Here is an 18041-nt window from a genome sequence, read left to right on the forward strand (position 1 = left end):
CTTCTTTGCTTGGGCTTAGCTGACAAACATTTATGTTCTGTTTCACCCAATGATTTTCAATAAGTAGCCTGAGCCCCTTCTCACTGAGTTTTCAATATAACCAATTTTACCACTTCTGAACCATATTCTAGCACTAGCAGGCTGGAAGTAGTACATTTTCAGCTTACACTGCCTAACAAATCAAATTATAACTATGACTGATATCTTAGCCTCCCATTCTTGTAGCTCGTAACAAAAGACAACTCAAATGTGAGGCATTCTATTCTAAGAGATGGTAAGACCAACATGAATGTCTTTGGTAAAATGTATTTGTTCCCTATAGGAAGTAAAACATATACATAAAGATTTGCCATTTTAATACATACATTTATGTAGATTTCTTTTCAGTCCGTTCGGGCATCCTTTTTAATATCAATGTATAACTTGATACATTTTAATAATAGACCCTCATGTTTAGTACTTAGAGATTTGCCCATCTCTGCAATTTGCTGACAGGTGAAAAAATGTTTTGGCTCAAATTACAATCAATCAATCAAGATTTGTAGAGCGCAGCTGCTTCACCCGTGAGGGTCTCGAGGCGCTGTCGGATAATTCTGCCTGTTCTTTTATTGGTTGGACGTCCATGGTTTGAGGTCCTTCCTGAATTGCTGGAGCGATGGTGAGTCTCGGAGGTGCACGGGGAGGTCGTTCCAAGTCTTGGCTGCCAGATGGGAGAAGGAGCAGCCTCCACTATTTGCCCGGCGAATGAGACGAATAGCAGCTAGGGCGAGGGATCTGGATAGGAGTTTCCTGGTGGGCTGGTGAAAGGTTACGCATTGGTTGAGGTATGCAGGTCCTTTGTTGTGCAATGCCTTATATGCATGGGCGAGTAGCTTGTACTAGCATCTCTTTATGAATGGCAGCCGGTGAAGTTTCCTGAGGTGAGGGGTTATGTGCGTCCATCTGGAAAGGTCGAGGATGAGCCTGGCCGCTGTGTTCTGGATTGTCTGGAGCTTCTTCATGAGTTGAGCTAATATTCTTAAGTAGAGGGAGTTGCCATAGTCGAGTCTGCCTGTGACCGGGTGTTGGTTGGGAGCAATCTGAAAACCTTCCTAAGCATGTGGAGCGTGAAGAAGCAGGCGGTGGATGCGGCACGGACTTGCTTTTTCATGAATAGCTGGCTGTTGAGGATGATGCCGAGGTTCTGGGCATGTTCGGTAGGTATCAGGATTTAGGCACAGCTTGGGGCCGCCATTCATTTTTCCAGTGCGTTTCCTTGCCTTTCCCAAAGATGGGTACATTTGTCTTGTCGGTGTTGAGTTTGAGATAGTTGTTGTTCATCCAGTCAGCAACACATTTCATGCATCTTTGGAATTTGTCTTTGATGGATCTTGGATTGTTAGTCAGAGAGAGAATGAGTTGGGGGTCGTCGGTGTAGAAGATGATGTGGAGTCCGTTGCTTTTGATGATGTGGGCCAGGGGGGTCATGTATGTTTTAAATAGGAATGGGCTAAGGGATGATCCTTGAGTCACCCCGCAGGTGATGTTCTTAGGAAGCGAGGAGTAGGGAGAGAGGATGATTTTCTGCGTTTTTCCTGTGGTGTGCGCGATCCACTTGAGGGCTGCTCCTTGGATTCCGATCTGGTGGAGGTTGTTGATCAGTGTGTGGTGGGATGTGGTGTGTTGAAAGCTGCTGAGAGTTCGAGTAGGATGAGGGCAACTGTTTCTCCCTGGTCTAGCAGCATTCGGATGTCATCTGTGGCTGCGACTAGCGCAGTCTTGTTGCTGTGATTTCTCTGAGCCAGATTGTGAGGGGTCCAGGAGGTCATGATTCTACAATGTCTGGTGATCTGGAGGTTGTTTGACTTCTTGATGACCTTGGATAGAAAGGGGAGCAAAGAGATGGGACGGTAGTTCTTGAGTTCTCCTTTGTTCGTGGATGACTTCTACAGCAAAGGCTTCACAACAGATTGTTTTCAAATTCGTGGGAAGTGGGCAGTGGTGATCGAGGAGTTGAGGACCTTGGTGAGTTCTCTGCTGATGAGTTGATTGCTGAGATTGAAAGTGTGTTGATGGCAGGGGTCTGCAGAGGCTCCAGAGTGGATGGATCTCATGATGGTCGCGGTTTCCTTTTTGGTGAGGGGGTTCCACAAGGTGAGCTGGTGTGGGTGGCGTCTGTCGGCATGAGGAAGTTGGTGCTGTCAGCGGCAGGGGTTTGGGGTGTCAAGTCTTGGTAGATGGTATTAATTTTGTTGTGGGAAAAGTCTGCTAGGGCGTTGCAGAGATCTGCGAGGGTGTTGCCGAAGGGGTGGTGAATTCCGTGACTATGTTTAAGAGTTCCTGGAATTGTCGGAGCGGTCATTGATGTGGGTGGCTACGGTGGTCTTCTCGTTTTTCAGGAGGTGGTGGTAGCAGTTGAGAGCTCCTTTTTCTCGAACATTTCCTGTCCGGCACGTCGAGAACTGGAAGCTGATTTTTTGCGCTCCAAATTTCGGTGATCGTTTTGACGGCACCGTCACTTGACTCGTGACTGCTCAACTCCTAAGAATTGATATCGAACAGACGAAGATTAAAGTCCATCGAATTCATCAGATGTGACAGTACGATTGATTAATTAATTTTTTCGAACTTTCAGGCTGACATTTAGATTATTGTCCTGAGGAAGACCCGCCATTGATGCGTACAAACTCGCACATTAATCTAGGGTCGAAACGTCGACGTTGTTCATCAGATTGGTCCATGCAATCTCATCATTCCAAAACAGAAGATAATTACTGTGGTGTCATATGCAATTTACTTTGGATCAACTTCATTTAAAACACATTTTTGTTTAAGTTTATGTTTATTCAGTCTGATGTAATGTATGTCAATTGTCATGTCATTATGCATTGTTGGTCATTATATACGTTGTGATTTATATGTTTTTTGGTCAGTCCTGTACAGTTTTCATATATATGTGGAGCTAAATACAGTTTAAAAAGGAAATTGATCTCTCAGTTTTTTCAAATTACTTATCTCTGTGTGTGTGTGTATAAAAGTGATTAAGTAAAAAATCCAACATTCATCTAAAAACATTTAATGTCAGTTAAACTGAGCGTACTCCCAACAGAACCATTATTTTTGCTTTATATACATGCCCAGGTTCTGAGGGTCACTGGGTTACCCCATTACTTTTAATGGAGAGCTCCTTTGAAGCGTATTCGGTCCTTCAGGATCTTACTGGCGCGCCATCTCCTCTCATTCGGTCTGCAGTGAAGTTTCTGGGGTTTTAGTTCTTCCGTGAACCAGTAGGGGTGTCGTGTTCGTTTCTTGGGGTTGGTAGGTTTTCAGGAGGACTTCATCAGCACTTGCTGTGATCCTGTTTGTGAAGTTGTCTACTGCTTGTTCTGTGTAGTCAGTGGTAGTGGGTAGGTGGGCGTTACGGGCATTGGTCCAGAGCTGTTCTGATACCTTGTACCAGCTGTGCCATGTTTCGCTGGCAGTGAAGGTAGGGGTGTAGAGGGGTTCTGAGATGAAGCGTATGCAGTGGTGGTCAGTCCAGGTGAGCTCTTCAGTGTGGGTGTATTTAACTCTGTTTCTGGCTGCAAAGATAGGGTTCAGTGTGTGTCCTGCGATGTGGGTAGGGTCTGTGACCAGTTGCTCGAGTCCGAGGTAGGCCATACTTTCTAGAAGGTCAGCCATGTTGGTGTTGGTGTTCTCAAGTTGATGGCGATAGGAGCGATAAAGTCAGGGATGGCATTGCACAAGGGAGGGCGGGGTCCCAGAAATCTGTAGGCGAGGTCGCATCGGACTGTGGTTTTGTTGTTTGTTTGGAGTTGGAAGTTTAGGTGCTCCATGAAGGGGGGAAAGGGGTCTGTGGTGGCTTCACATTGAGTCTACATATTAGTATTTAAACCAATCACAACAATGAGTAATAAAATATTTTTATTTAAAACCTTGTCGTAATTGCAGTGAGCACCAAACATGGGTGATTAGACATAAAAATAGATCATTTGTGTCAAGAATTCCTGTCATGCGAGGGGAGGAAAACGGTAACCAGCGAAAACGGACATCTCCCAGGATGCTTAGCGGTTGAGAGGTTATGTAAACAGGAGAGCTGTTACATAACTCAAGGAAAACACGCCCTTATGTAAACAGGAGAGCTGTTACATAACTCAAGGAAAACACGCCCTTATGTAAACAGGAGAGCTGTTACATAACTCAAGGAAAACACGCCCTTATGTAAACAGGAGAGCTGTTACATAACTCAAAGAAAACACGCCCTATAAAGGGAGGAACCGGGAGGTACAACGCTGTCGGATATTGTGTCTACACCGACGTACCTGCTTAGTGAAGTGCAGTGTTCCGGAGTGGTGCTCCAGTAAGGCAAGAACGGAGGTAGGTCGAGTCGTTACTCCCTGGGCCGTGTCTTGCCCCATCGTCACCTGTGAAGGACCCGGAAGCTCTACCGGATAACCATTGAGCTTCGCCTTTTGACTCGGCTGAGTCAAAGCGCAGTGGCGCTTTTGCTGGTTGGAGTCGTAACTCCCAGCCCGACCAGAGATACAGGGACTGCCAGCTGTAACGCACACCAGGAGGTGTTTGCCGCGTTCCAGACTCGGAAGTCCACAGGATCGATCGAGCGGCTGCTCTCGGTTCAGTCTTCTTTGCTTGTGATTGGGGTATCGGTGACGCATCACCAGGAGGTGACTCCGCGTCCCGGTGCAGTCTGAGGAAGAGGTTGAGCGGCTGCTCCCTTCAGGTAGAGACCCCGGCTGGGTGTTTCCCTGACTCCTCGATTCTCCCCATCACTCTTCATGCCCCTCACAGCCTACCGATTGGCATTGTCGGCCATTTCATTTCTGCCCTCTGTTGGCATACGCCGGGATCGGCGTATATGCAGAGGACGGTTAGGACCATCCGTGCTGTGGGCTGGTAACGTACTTACCCTGGAGGATTCCAGTGGCTATAACCTTTGTTTATTCCTTGTATTATTTTTGCCTTCATTAAAATAACTAAACCTTCACAAGTGGTTGCGTTCTCATTATCGTGTCTGTTAAACGATCCTGAGACGTTCAGGGCGTTACAATTTGTCAAATGTACCCGAATGCAGCATTTATACACAGCATTGACTGAGAAAGAGGAACTCTGAAGATGGAAGGTTGCTTAAAATGGTAGATTTGCATTTCCAACTGGCACACATTTAGACACTGATAGCATGCGAGTTGACAAATTCACAAGAAGAAGGTTGTGAAGATCTACTTATGAGGTTGCAAATAAACAGAGGTGTGAACAGTACCAAGAAAGTGGCACATTAGCACATTTAATATAAGCCACTGGTGCCTGTTCGTGTTGGGGTAGTCCGTTTTAAAGGTTTCCATTGTCATCTCACTAGTAGAGGTTTGATTAAGGAGTCTGAATGCAAATAAATAATCTTCTAGTAAAAGAAGCTGCCTAAATCAACCCTGGGGTATCAACCCTGCAACAAAAATAATCAAGCTTCTCTACTTCTGGCAAGATCACCAGATTTAATCACAATAAATTCTGCATGCAATTGCTTTAATTGGGCTCACATTTCTTTCAACAACCCATTAAAAGGGGTGAAGAAAGTAAATTGAAAATCACTGTGTTGATTTACTACAACGCAAACAGTACATCTGCCTAATGGTTGAAACTAAATCACATGAAGATTGACCAGTGTTCTAACTGCTTCAAGTTGCCTTGTGGAACAATAGTGCAGAGAGAGCTAATCTGTGGAATATTTCACAAGTGAAATGCTGCTTTTCTGAAAAATGCCAATGAGAAGTGATTTATATAGAACAATTTGCTCACTTTCAAATTGAGAAACACATGAAAAATAATATTGTCAATATTATAGACAATAAAACATTTTTGTTTAAAACGTTAACAACATTGCATTGGGTATTTCATTGTATGAATGAAGCCTGTGGTTAAATGAATTTGACTTTTACAGAAAAGCAATGCTTAATATTGAGGTGCAGAGAACATGGGCTATGTTATTGTTATATTAAAAATACCAGAGATAAAGTCAGATAAGAAAATTTACACATAAGACACTGAGAAAAACAAACTCTCTAGACTAGAAATAAGGAAAATGGACTTCAAGCAGCCTGCCAAATCAAGCTTGTAAGACAACTTATTGAATCCAAAAAGACATCACCACCAATCTAATCTTTCAAAAGGGTCTAACGTTTTGAAATTGCATGTTACTTCACATCACTATACCTTAAAAGAACACTTCTTGAAAATGTGCAACAACCTACAGTTTTGTGCCTCAGTACATTTGTAATGCACACTAATAATGCAGGTACATCAAAAAAGCTCAAGATTAAAGTTGTTCAAAATGTTTGACATCTAGTAGTAACGTATATACATACATATATATATATATATATATACACACACACACACACACACACACACACATATATATATATATATATTTCTACATATTGGTTGGATCACTACAGATGGTACTACATAGAAATAGATGCAATATAATTAGTGATATGTGATTTTATTTAGCTTAAAATAATACTTACAAGCTCATCCCCTGGCAACCAGTATCCTTCCTGCTCAATACCAGCCTTTGACCCCTTGCAGCCCACAGTAAGAGTTTCAACAATAAGACCATCCTTCACTGCTAAGCTTAGTTGTCGTGCGATCTCTTTTGGATGCATACTATGGACTCTTGTCATATACCTGTAAAGAAAGCAAAAAACTCATAGGAGGCTTGGCACAGGCTATAAAATGATCCCTACAGGGACAGTAATGGCAGCAAAGAACAAGTTACTTACCTTCAATAATGCTCTTTCTGGTGTATAATCTAACTAAGTATTTGGGACCCTTTGAATATACCCACCGGCCAATTGAATCTGGATTTTTTCAAGCAATCGCTTCTATGAGTGGGTACTCATGCGTCGGTATGGTGCTTCACTGGACTTCGTGGTGGCCTCACACTGCCTCCAGAAGTACCATTTTCCACACTCTCCTGGCCCAAGCTGGAGCTGTAGATGATCTGAGCCTGGCCCGCCCTGATCATCTTCATAAAGCATGGCAGGAGAGGTAGCGGTGAAATTCAAACATGAGCTCAGTCCCCACTAAAGACCAAAATGCGTCCACAAGGGTTCCTCCAGGTGGAAACTATAGTGCACAGTAATCATGACACTATTCATTCTCTGTGGTGATGAAAAGGCAGGGCATGCTCCATTTGAGGATGAAGACCTGTAATACGCCACGACGAAGATGCTATTTATGGTTTGCCAGTTGACATCTAAACTCATCCACCCTGGCGTTGTGCAATCCAGTCAAATAGTTGTCCACTAGGGAGATTCCCCACTCATGTCCAAAGGCGGAGTGCTTCCGGGCACAAGGTTCAAGAATCCACACTACTCTGCTTGGTACAATACCACATGACGGTTGGGTTGTCAATCAGGGCCTGAACCGGTCTCCTTGCAATTGATGAGAGGGAGGACTGCAGAGCTTTTACTATACTGGGGAGTCAAGAACCCTGATTTCCAGGGAACAATGCATGGGGCATGAAGAATGACCTGCCACATGACAGGTTGGTGTCCACCTGCTACCAAAGAAGGACCTGGGCTGTTTCCTTCAAAATACAGACACTGTCTAACAGGCAGCCCTGTTTTCTGCCCACTCAAAGCAGAAATTCTACTGCAACATCTCCATGTGCTAAAGGGCAAGAGTGACCACAGGGATGTATGAGACATGAAGTCCAAGAAGCCTTCGAACAATCCATGCTGGAAACCAGGATTAAGCCTGAAAGCTCAGGAGCATATCCTGACTGTCCCTGACCTGCTGTGGGCCCCTATGAAGGGAATCCTCTGAGCAAGAGCGAGATAGGACTTTGGTTCGTTGATGGAAAAGGCCAAGGATGAAAGTAAGGTGACTGTTGACTGGAGATGATCTGCGACTGACTGAAGAGCTTGTCTTCAATAGTCAGTTCTCGAGGTGTGGGACAAAGTATATTCCTTACCTGCAAAGATGGACTGTGAACATCGGCATCACTTTTGTAAACACCCAATGGGCAGAGGTGTGGCTGAAAGGCAGAAACACAAAATGGTAATAGTCCATCCTCTCTAGGAACCAAAGATAGCGTCTTTGGGACTTCAGGACAGACACATGAAAGTTTGGGTCCTGCAGGTTGAAGGACAGCATCCAATACCTCAGATCAACAGGACAGATTATCTGGGCCAGAAGTTAACATATAGAGTTCATCCTTTTATAGGAAGCTGTTCAGGGGTCAAATATCCAATATCGCTTTGAGCCCTCTATCTCTACTGGGCACAAAAATAGTGACAGTAGCACACCGCTGTATATTTCTGCCTTCGGGAACCTCTCTATGGCCCCTTTGGCCAAAGGTGACTTAACTTCTGCAGAAGGATGACAGCTTAAGCCGCTGCAGAGTGAGTGAAGACAGGTGGGATGTGACGAGGAAAAGATGTAAAGGGCAGGGTGTAACATCCATTTCAAATGAAGCTATATTATATACACCAGTGTCAACATCAATGTATCTTTTCTCATCTACCTTCTTTTCCTTTTGATACTGTTAAGTTTCAGGCGCCTTGAAACGACGAGCAGGAGTTATTTGCTGCTCCAAAAACTGAATTACTCTATCATTACGTATCAAATACACTGGGAGCTTAAAGACCATTCTTGAAAGTACACATTTAAGTATACTTGTTTCTAGAGGAGTATCATCCCATGTTTGTTCATATGAAGTGAATGAAATAAATGTAACAGATCTTGAACAATTTCAGATTTAAAATTGAACTGAGTTACATTGGTTATCGATTTATTATACCGATTGCACGAATTTCCACCAGAGGATTATATTTCATTTGCTCAATTCAAATAAATCTGTAGCAAACTTGTTGCAGATTTCTAATTTATACATTCAACATGTTTTAACAATCTAATTAGAAACCAGATAGTGGAACAGATCCCTAGGTCCATCATTGGCTTTCTCATCACTAAGTTGCCTTTAGCTCATTTGACAGTTATCAGGGCAGCAGCCTGGAAACAAGACCCTCTGTTATATGAATTTCACCTAATAAAGTATTGGCACTGGTCTCAAAATATTATCACTAATGGGAGCAACCTGTTCAGTCTAGTGCCACGATCATTGTTCCCCTTGAGGAGTAAGGGCCTGCACACTGTTACCATAACAGTAACTTTGAAAGGGTTAACACTGTTTCTAAGGAATTTCTCAACGATGGACCAGAAGATCTTCTCTGTTTGCTGAAACCGTACCACCCACAGAAATGCTGCTCTCTACTGATTTTCAAACCTCTCCAAATACTCTCTATTCACGTTATAGCAAATACTGTGATTTGCTGGAATTTGTCTTGTACAGCTGCAGTGTTCTTGTATATCTGTGACATTCCACTTAATACACAAACAAAATACTGTCAGACATTCTCCGATCTTACTATATTCTAAAAACAGTCAACCCCATCCAGATCACTGGTACTGATCAATAGGCAGCTCTTAGCAAATGGACTAAGGAGAAAGGCCAAGCGAATAAATACTAGGCCTGGGAAGTAAATTCCTTTCCGCTTGCGGAATTTGGGCAATTTCGCGTTCCGCGGAGAACGCGGATTTGCCCAACATTCCACGATCCGCGGCTTCGCGGAATTTTTTGCTTATTCGCGCTTTCAAAATGCATGTTCGCCCCCGAGCACGCAAACAGCGTTCGCGAACAGGAAAAAAGCATCGCGAACGGGCGGAACAAGCAATTCCGCGTGTTCGCGGAACTCTGCGTGCTCGCTGAGATTTTTTACCATTTCGCAGAGCTTTGCATAGCGCGACAATGCAAATTTTGCCCACCCCTAATAAATACAGGGAGGATGTTCCCTTCAAATGATGCCTGTATGGCAAGCTCGGGTCTCTTTAACCCAGCACTAGGAATAGTGTCACATCATGAGACCTAGCCTCCTCCAAAATGAATAATGAAACCCTATTCATTCTTATTTCCAAATGATACTTTTATTTTTCATTGATCACATTTACCACAATGACAACTAGCTCACACCAGAATAATTATTTTGCAAACATTGTAGGTCATAAATGATAGTATCTGAATAATTCACTAAAATCAGATTGTATTCATCTGACAAATACCCAACTTGGTGAATTCCAAGTTTAAGTATGTCAAACTATTCCCAAAAAACAAACGTTTGGAATGCTGAAATTAGTTCTTCAGTCTGCCACAGCTTCAGCTGTGGTCTTTGTGCTATTTACACTGAAGCTGCAAAATGGATGCACTACACTGCGTTAGGGGGTGGAAGGGGGCAAACAAACCGATCTGCTTGCTTTAGTCTGACCTTTAAGTTCTCCTTTCAGTTAGGTGTTGACAGGATGGTGATAGGGAAGGAAAATTAGGTTCAAGGCACACGAAACTGGGGAAATTTGCTAGCAAAAAAACGTATTCTGGATTCTGAAAAAAAATTAGTTTTGATTTTTGGTACTATGAGCACAAAGGTGCATACACATACTTGAATTTCCCTCTTTAAAGACTTTCACCTTAATATTACTCTACATTTCATCCCAGAACTGGCAAATCGAGAGATCGTTTAATGTGGAACCATTTATTAATAAACAGTTCAATTATTGCTTTTCACCAGAATATGCTTACAGATCAACCGTTTAAAATACTCGAAGTCATTGAGGACAGGATATAAAAATGTTGCACAGCACAAATCCCAGAGGCCATATAATCTGAAACTCCACTGAGGCGGTACCAGGTAGCCAGATGGGAAACTGCACAAAGACAACCTATCTCCTCCCTTGCTCTAATGGGACGCCGAAAATCACCACCTCCAAAACCATCCTGGTCGTCGGCAGTCCCCGGTGGCAGGGTACACGATTATTCTCAAACTCTGGAATCCCAAGAGGTGGTTCTCTATTGCCAATTAATTCGAAGGGCTGATCTCACCTACCCCGTACTGAATGCAGCAACAATATAAAATGCAATGCATTTTAGCCACAGGTTTCCAAATGTAAGCATATAAACAAACAGACTATTCAGACGGAAATACAGAATTTCTATCTATTTACTTTACAGAGAAAAATATATATTCAAATTCAGAGGAAGAACTAAAGCTTCCCTTAACTGTTTTCAATGTATGTTTTTGCACTTGAAGCCAATGAAATTGTTTGATTTTAGACTGGAAACTACTGACCGATTCAACCGCTTACCCGTAAATTTAGGTGCGCAAATTAATCAATTATGGCGGCAAAACTCCAATTCCGATTTTTAGAAACAGAGCAGTTGAAATTTCAGATTAGTAAATGGGATTTGACTGGGTTGTACAGAAGAAGGGATCTTATAAGGGGAAATATTATCCCTGTGGGTACTACTAAAATAAAGAAAAACATAAAAAGTGAAATGCGCATTGGTGTCAAGATCCCATGTGTGTTAATCCAAATGCATACATTTTAGGCATGTGAACACTCCTGGAACTAGGACGTCAGTATATTTCCGGAACAACTCTAGGAATACTTCGTACATGATAGAAAAGATGGACATTTCCTAAAAACACAGGAGCGATCAATGCTATATGTGCTAGTGGTTTCCTGCTGCGTTTGTGAACTTCACTAACTTTCTCTGTTTTGCCCTAAAGTTAAGGGCAGAGATATAGGACTACTACAGTGGTTATTTTAGGTGTGTAACTCCCTCATCCAGACTAGAAGGAAGGGTCCCTACTTTGACAGGGTGCAAGCCACTGCCAACTAGAGACCCCTATTTCTAACATTGGTGGCAGAAGTGGGATGGGACTTGCATGTGTACTTGACCTACAGTGATTGGTGTACACTAATAAAATCTCGCAAACCACTACGTACCACATACTGTTTTTTCCTTTTGGCCTATTTTTGTATTTCTGCTTTCTAAAGTTAAATTTTTAACTTCCTACTGCATCATGACACAGTCAAGAGCATTGTCAGTTGCATCCCTAGAGTGTCTTTTGAGGAAAATAGGTCGGAAAACTACTTTGTGAACGAATTGAATACAATTTGCAAAACCTCAGAGTCCAAATTAAAGCCCTCACCAAAAAGGAGGAGCTGCAAAAGGACCTGAGGGCCTGGGTAGCAGCCAGAAATGCCAGTGTGCATCCTCACGATCCTAGTGTAGAGGCAGAAGACCCAATTCAGAGGGAAGATGTGCGGAGGGCTCAGGAGCAGCCAGGAGGGGAGGTACCCTCGGGTTCAGGCAGCAGTGGTTCTTCAAAAGGTCTATCCCGAGAGGAGTTAGACGACAGGTGGGAAGCAGGGAAGTTTGAGCTTGAGAGACTATGGTTAGTAAGTGAAAGGCAGGACAAGAGGCTAGCCATGGAGGAGAAAAAGATGATCCTAGACCACGAGCATGGTATAAAGGAGATAGAGCTGGAGAACAGGCCCAGTACAGATGGTGGCAGCATTTCCTCAGTGCAGTCTGAAAAAGTAGTGCACATTCCAAAGAATATAGGGAAAGAGTACAAGCAGGGAGATAATATCCAGGGGTGTTTCTGGGCTATGAAACAGCTGTTCACTTGAATGGGGTCCATGAGAGAAACTGGGGAGCAGGATTGTGGAATCACTTCACAGAGGAGGGGAGGGACACATTGTTGGCTTTGGGTAAGGGGTATATCCTCACTTATTCTGAAATGAAGGACGTTCTTCTCACCAGGTATGGTCTCAGTACTAACAAGTAAATGGATCAGTTTAGAGGGAGGAAGAAACTTGAGTCCCTGACATGGTTGGAATGAGTGGATTCTTTTTGCAGCTCACTGGATGGATGGGTGAGGGGCACTAATATCACAGATTTTCAGGGGCTGTACAATTTGATTGTGAGGGAGCACTTGTCTGTACTGTGTTTTACAGAGCTGCAGCAGCACTTGACTGACAGTAGATTTACTGACCCCAGGAAGCTTGCTATGGAGGCAAACCACTGGGTGAGTACCAGGGTCCACAAGAAGGCGTATGGGGAGACTCAGCCAAAGGTAGGCAGGTTCCAAAGCAGAAGAGTGGGGGGTAAACAAAAGGAGTTCACAATAGGGCCCCAATCTAGTACCCAGGGTAAAGATCCCCTGCCCCCCTCCACACCCCCAGAAGATAAGAAGCAATGGATCTCTTCAGGAAAGCCTGCAGAGATGGGAACCCGGAACTGTTTTGCTTGTGATCAGGAGGGTCACATAAGACGGGATCCTAAGTGTCCCAATGGGCATAGTCACCCAACGGTGTGCATTCCAAGGTGTTGGCTAGTGTAGCACTTGGGGAGGAGCTGGTCCCAGGTGGGTGTGGAGAACCAGCTGAGATGACCCTTGTCTCACTAGGGGACAGTGAGATGGTACAGAGAAACCTAGTGCCTGATAACACTAAAACGTACAGGCAATAGGTGACCATCAATGGGTAGAGGCTCTCAGAGATACTGGAGCCGGGTCTGGTGGCTCAGTGGACTAATGCGTCCACTGCAGGGGCCTTTGTTCGATCTCATGGTCATAGGCTCAAATCCTGGCGGGTCCACTCTGCCTTTCATCTTTCATTCATCTGAGGTCGATAAAATGAGTACCATTGAGTTGGGTAACAAAAAACATCTGTTATTCAGCGCCAAGATGCCTCCGGGTGAACGTGCGCTTTACAAATACACATGTTATCTTATGTTAGTGTGACCAAGGTCCAGTGTCACCTGGTATCTGAGGAACAAGTAGTCCCTAGTGTGTTCCACCAAGATTAATCAACTTTCTAACATGTAATATCACAGAATCCAGATGATCTTCTAAAATGCTTAACTTCTTCGGCAACCATGGATTTTATCCAGTAGAACTTTACATTTTGGGATTTTCAGACCCAACATACAATGTAAAAAAAAAAAAGAAAAAACAGCCATGTCCTGGAATGAAGCATGTTGGTGAATGGAAAGCCAGGACTGGCTGAAGGTGTCACAAAATTCTCAACCCTACGGCTAACAGAAAGAACCTGGAGACAGCACCCCTCAGCCTCCCAACTAAAACTTCTCTGACAGACCAGAAATGCTTACAACAGGAACATCCTCAAATAAAAAAATTAAAAAAAGAGTTCTTTAGATCGGAACTGGAAAACACTAAGAACAGACCTCATAAGCTCTTTGAAATGGTCAAACACCAATCTAACAAACTGGCTAAAACTTCTAAAGAAACCTCAAAATCCCAAATAACCTGTGAGGAGTTCTACTCTTCTTTACAGCCAAAATTACCTCCCTAGAAAAGCAACTTAATTCCGCCACCAACATCAGACCTCTTCCTGCAAAGGTCCAATCTCTCATCCCCCCCCCCCCCCCCACCCCCCGACAACACCCAAGAACCAAGCGCACTGGTCCAACTTCAAGTTATAAGACGGCCATTCCATCTCGAAAATTCTATCCTCCTTAAATCCGAATAAACGCTTTAATGACCCACTCCCCTACAGCTGCGTGGCCGCAACCTCCCAATTTATCATTCTAGTTTGGACTACAATAATCAATGCTTCCCTACTACAAGGCTCCATACCTGACTGAACTGAGCTTGTACTCCCACAAATGTATTTGCTGGATTTCTCTGCATTATGATCTGAACATTGTATACACCCTGTTATTCCCAAATGTTTCACCTCCTTCTACTCATGTTTTTTTTTCTTTGACTATTTCATACTTGTATACAACGTGTTATCCCTGTAAAGCACTCCGATACCCTAACGGGTCACGTTCACGCTCTATAAAACACTAAATAAAAATAAAATCCAGCACCATACCCCAAAGCCTCAGCCTAGTCTCCCTCCTCGTGCCTTCCCAAATCTGCAGTTCAGTCTCCCCTCTTGCACCAGCCCCGTTGTTGCAGATTGAATTAAGTAGGCATCTAGTAATACAGAAAGAGCAAGTATTCTGCGGGTGCCTTTGTAGATATATGTGCATTTTCATGAGAGTTGTGTACATTTTACATGCGCAGCATAAGAGGTGCTTATACAAGTGCTGGGTGATAGTGAATAGTGTGAACAAGTGAGTGCAATGTGAGTGGTGCAATTGTCGGTGAAAAATGTGCTAATGTGAGTGTAGAGTGAGCTACATGAATGTCAGAGGATGGCCCATATGAGTGTCAGGTGAGAGGAGTGCGTGCAGAGTGGCTTGAGCGTGTAAATGCAGAGTGAGTGGTGTGCCTGTGTGTGAGCTGCAAGACTTAAGGGTGAGGTGTGGGAGTGACTGGTGAGTGCATTGTGAGAGGAGTTAGTGCAGGGTGAGAGGTATATCCTTGTGAGTTATGGCAGACTAGTGTGCCTGTTTTCGGGCAGGGTGAGCAGAGTGCAAGCTGAGAGGTGTGTCCGTGTGAGTACAGGGTCAAAGGAGAGAGTGCAGGGTAAGTAAGGTGCCTGTTTGCATGGTGTGAACGCGGACTGAGTGGTATGCCCATGTGAGTGGTGAGCTTTATGGATGACGGAAGTGACTATGTGAGTGCATGGTAAGAGATGTGCCAGTGCGAGAGTAGGGTAATGGGAGTGGCGGCAGGGTGAGTTATGAGACCATATGAGTTTGGGTGTGGGAAAAGTGCAGAGTTGGAGCAATGAATGCATGGTGAGTGATGTGCATGTTTGAGTGAGCCTCCAGGGTGAGCAGTGAGTGCATGGTGAGTGACGTGTCACATGAGTGCACGGTAAGCAGTGTGCTCGGTTGACTGCAGGGTGAGTGTATGATGAACAGCGTGAGTACATGGTGAGTGGTGGGAGTGCAGTGTGAGCACTGTGAGTGCCGGGTGAGATGTGTGCATGTGTGAGCGCAGGGAAAGAGGAGGAGGAACTGTGAGAGTGGAGGTTAACAGCATGAGTGCGAGTGCAGTGTGACTGCTGTGAGTGCCGGATAAGTGTGAAGGGTAAGTGTTGAGAATGAAGAGGGAGTAGTCTTAATGCAGGATTTATTCTCAGACTGCTGGAGTAACTCAGCATGTTATTGACAGTTGCCGAGTAGGGTCTCAGATATAGGTTAAACTACTGCTACTATGGCATCATTCAGGATTGGGGAGTGAAGGAAATAAATAATTTCCAGGTCCTGCAAAAACCTTCAGTCTGATTGAATTGCTATTTGACCAGATTTCTACCATCACTACCGGTTTTTTAATGTCCTGGCCTGTACAAAAATAAGCAAAATAACATAAAGCCAGTATTTTTAAGCCTTTATCTGTGCATACATCGACAGCAACAATTAAAACGAAAAATAGAAAGCACTTTTAAATGTGTTCTAGAGATGTATTAATCGATGATTAATAATTTAAGCAAACAATGACAGAACAAGCATTGACAAAGCCAATAGGGCTCGCCTTTAGGACCTATTGGCTTTAACAATCACTTTTTGTGTAAAGGTACAGCAGGGGAGGGGATGATCAGTGGACGGGGCATGAGAAGCTGCAGCTTTCCTCGTATGCGCTACTGAGGGAGCAGTAGCCTCAGTGAAAACACTGAGAAGCAATAATGGGAAAAGTAGTGATGGGGAGGGGGTGATCTGTGGACGGGACATGAGTCGCAGCAGTGTTTTGATCATCAAGTTTTGACAATTTCCTTTCTGTGCTGTCCTTGCAAAACTATGCAATAGCAATGAACTCTAGAACGTATGTCTCGGTTGGCTGCCCAGCACTTCGAAATCTCCTGACTCCTCTCACTGTAGGATAAACTACTATTTGGCTTGTAGCTCACGGGCTCCCAACAGGAGGATTTACAGGTCACTTGTTGCTAAAATATTGTATTTGTGTAAGCTCCCTCCATAGAAGAAATCATGGCACAGATAGGTAGATGGTAATGGCAAACTTCTTTATTTCCAACACTAGACAGTTCACTAGCACACTACCAACACCATGGGATCCTTCAGTCTTCCACCACACCAACGGCAGTTCGACCATGCAACCCGATTGCCCCTGCCCATCACCCATTACCCCCAACACAACCACATCAGTGGCAGGAGCCCACTTGAAATAGCAGTGCCTCAATACAGCACATGATATAAAATTACATTAAACACCTGAACACGTCTACAAAACAAAGTAAATAATCACCATAACAAACTACAAATTCCAGTTATGTTCAAACATCTTTACAAAAGCATACTGTTGTGTTAGAATATAGTGTGATCCAACAGGACACACAAACACTTCCAAAGTAGTAACCTTACTGTGCCAAATGATTTATTTTCAGAGAAAGAAGATCTTTTTGTACAGATGATGTTACAAACCTCGCAGTGTAGGAACGGCTGCTTACATACAGAGGCATCGAAAAATATGGAAGAAGGTCCACGATGCATATCATCAAAATGAACTAAAAGAAACACATACATACACACATACATACATATATATACATATATATCAACCAAAAACCCACTCTGCATTCAAGGGCCACACACGTTGTGAAAAATATTTCCCCTCTTGTTGGCAGAAAGAAAGGCTTGCAAGCAGTGTCCTTTCAAGCATATTTATTCAGCATGCCTCATATCCAAACATGTTTCGGGCAGCATTGCCCTTGGTCACTGGCGTAGGCAAATTCAAGAAGGAGCAATAGTTCAAAGCGTACCTGCGCCTTCTTAAATACACGCCCCTCTTGGCTTTAGCTCGCTTTGCATTATTGTAGATGTAGTATCCACGATGTAAATTGCATAGTGCATGCTGCCAGATGAATACACTTTTTTTTTTTTTTTTTTTAAACCTTTATTCGCATAAATCAGATACACAGCTATTCAGCCGACATCCCGGAGGTTCGGCAGCTAAACAATCAACACGTGAAGTCCTCCATGGCTCTAATGCAGGAGAATGACAAAGGTCTCATTTTTGAAAACTACCTACAATAAACACAACAAGCAAAGCAGTATACACCACAAAGTCGTGCCAGTTTCCAGCGGGGGCGCGGCCCCATTTCCAACATCAAATCAAACCACCGATCGGGAGGATGAGGGAGAGCAGAGGCACTAACATTCTAACGGAGGTGCATCAGAACAACCCAAGTCGGAAGTGAGGCTAGGGGGAAAGTTGCTCCTCTGGCGGTTCAATGGCAGGAGGCAGACCAGATGAATACACTGT

General features: G+C 43.8%; 1 protein-coding gene across 5 annotated transcripts in view; it reads right to left on the reverse strand.

Annotated features, from left to right (window-relative positions):
• ZMYND11 (zinc finger MYND-type containing 11) overlaps positions 1-18041 on the reverse strand; it is a 785443-nt gene that overhangs the window by 488570 nt on the left and 278832 nt on the right. For all 5 annotated transcript variants that reach the window (XM_085631939.1, XM_085631940.1, XM_085631942.1 and 2 more), the window contains one exon: positions 6522-6681. In XM_085631939.1, coding sequence (XP_085488065.1) covers positions 6522-6681 — 160 coding nt within the window. The remainder of the gene's footprint in view (positions 1-6521; positions 6682-18041) is intronic.

This window comes from Triturus cristatus, chromosome 10 (assembly GCF_964204655.1).
Source record: "Triturus cristatus chromosome 10, aTriCri1.1, whole genome shotgun sequence".
Taxonomy (NCBI): domain Eukaryota; kingdom Metazoa; phylum Chordata; class Amphibia; order Caudata; family Salamandridae; genus Triturus; species Triturus cristatus.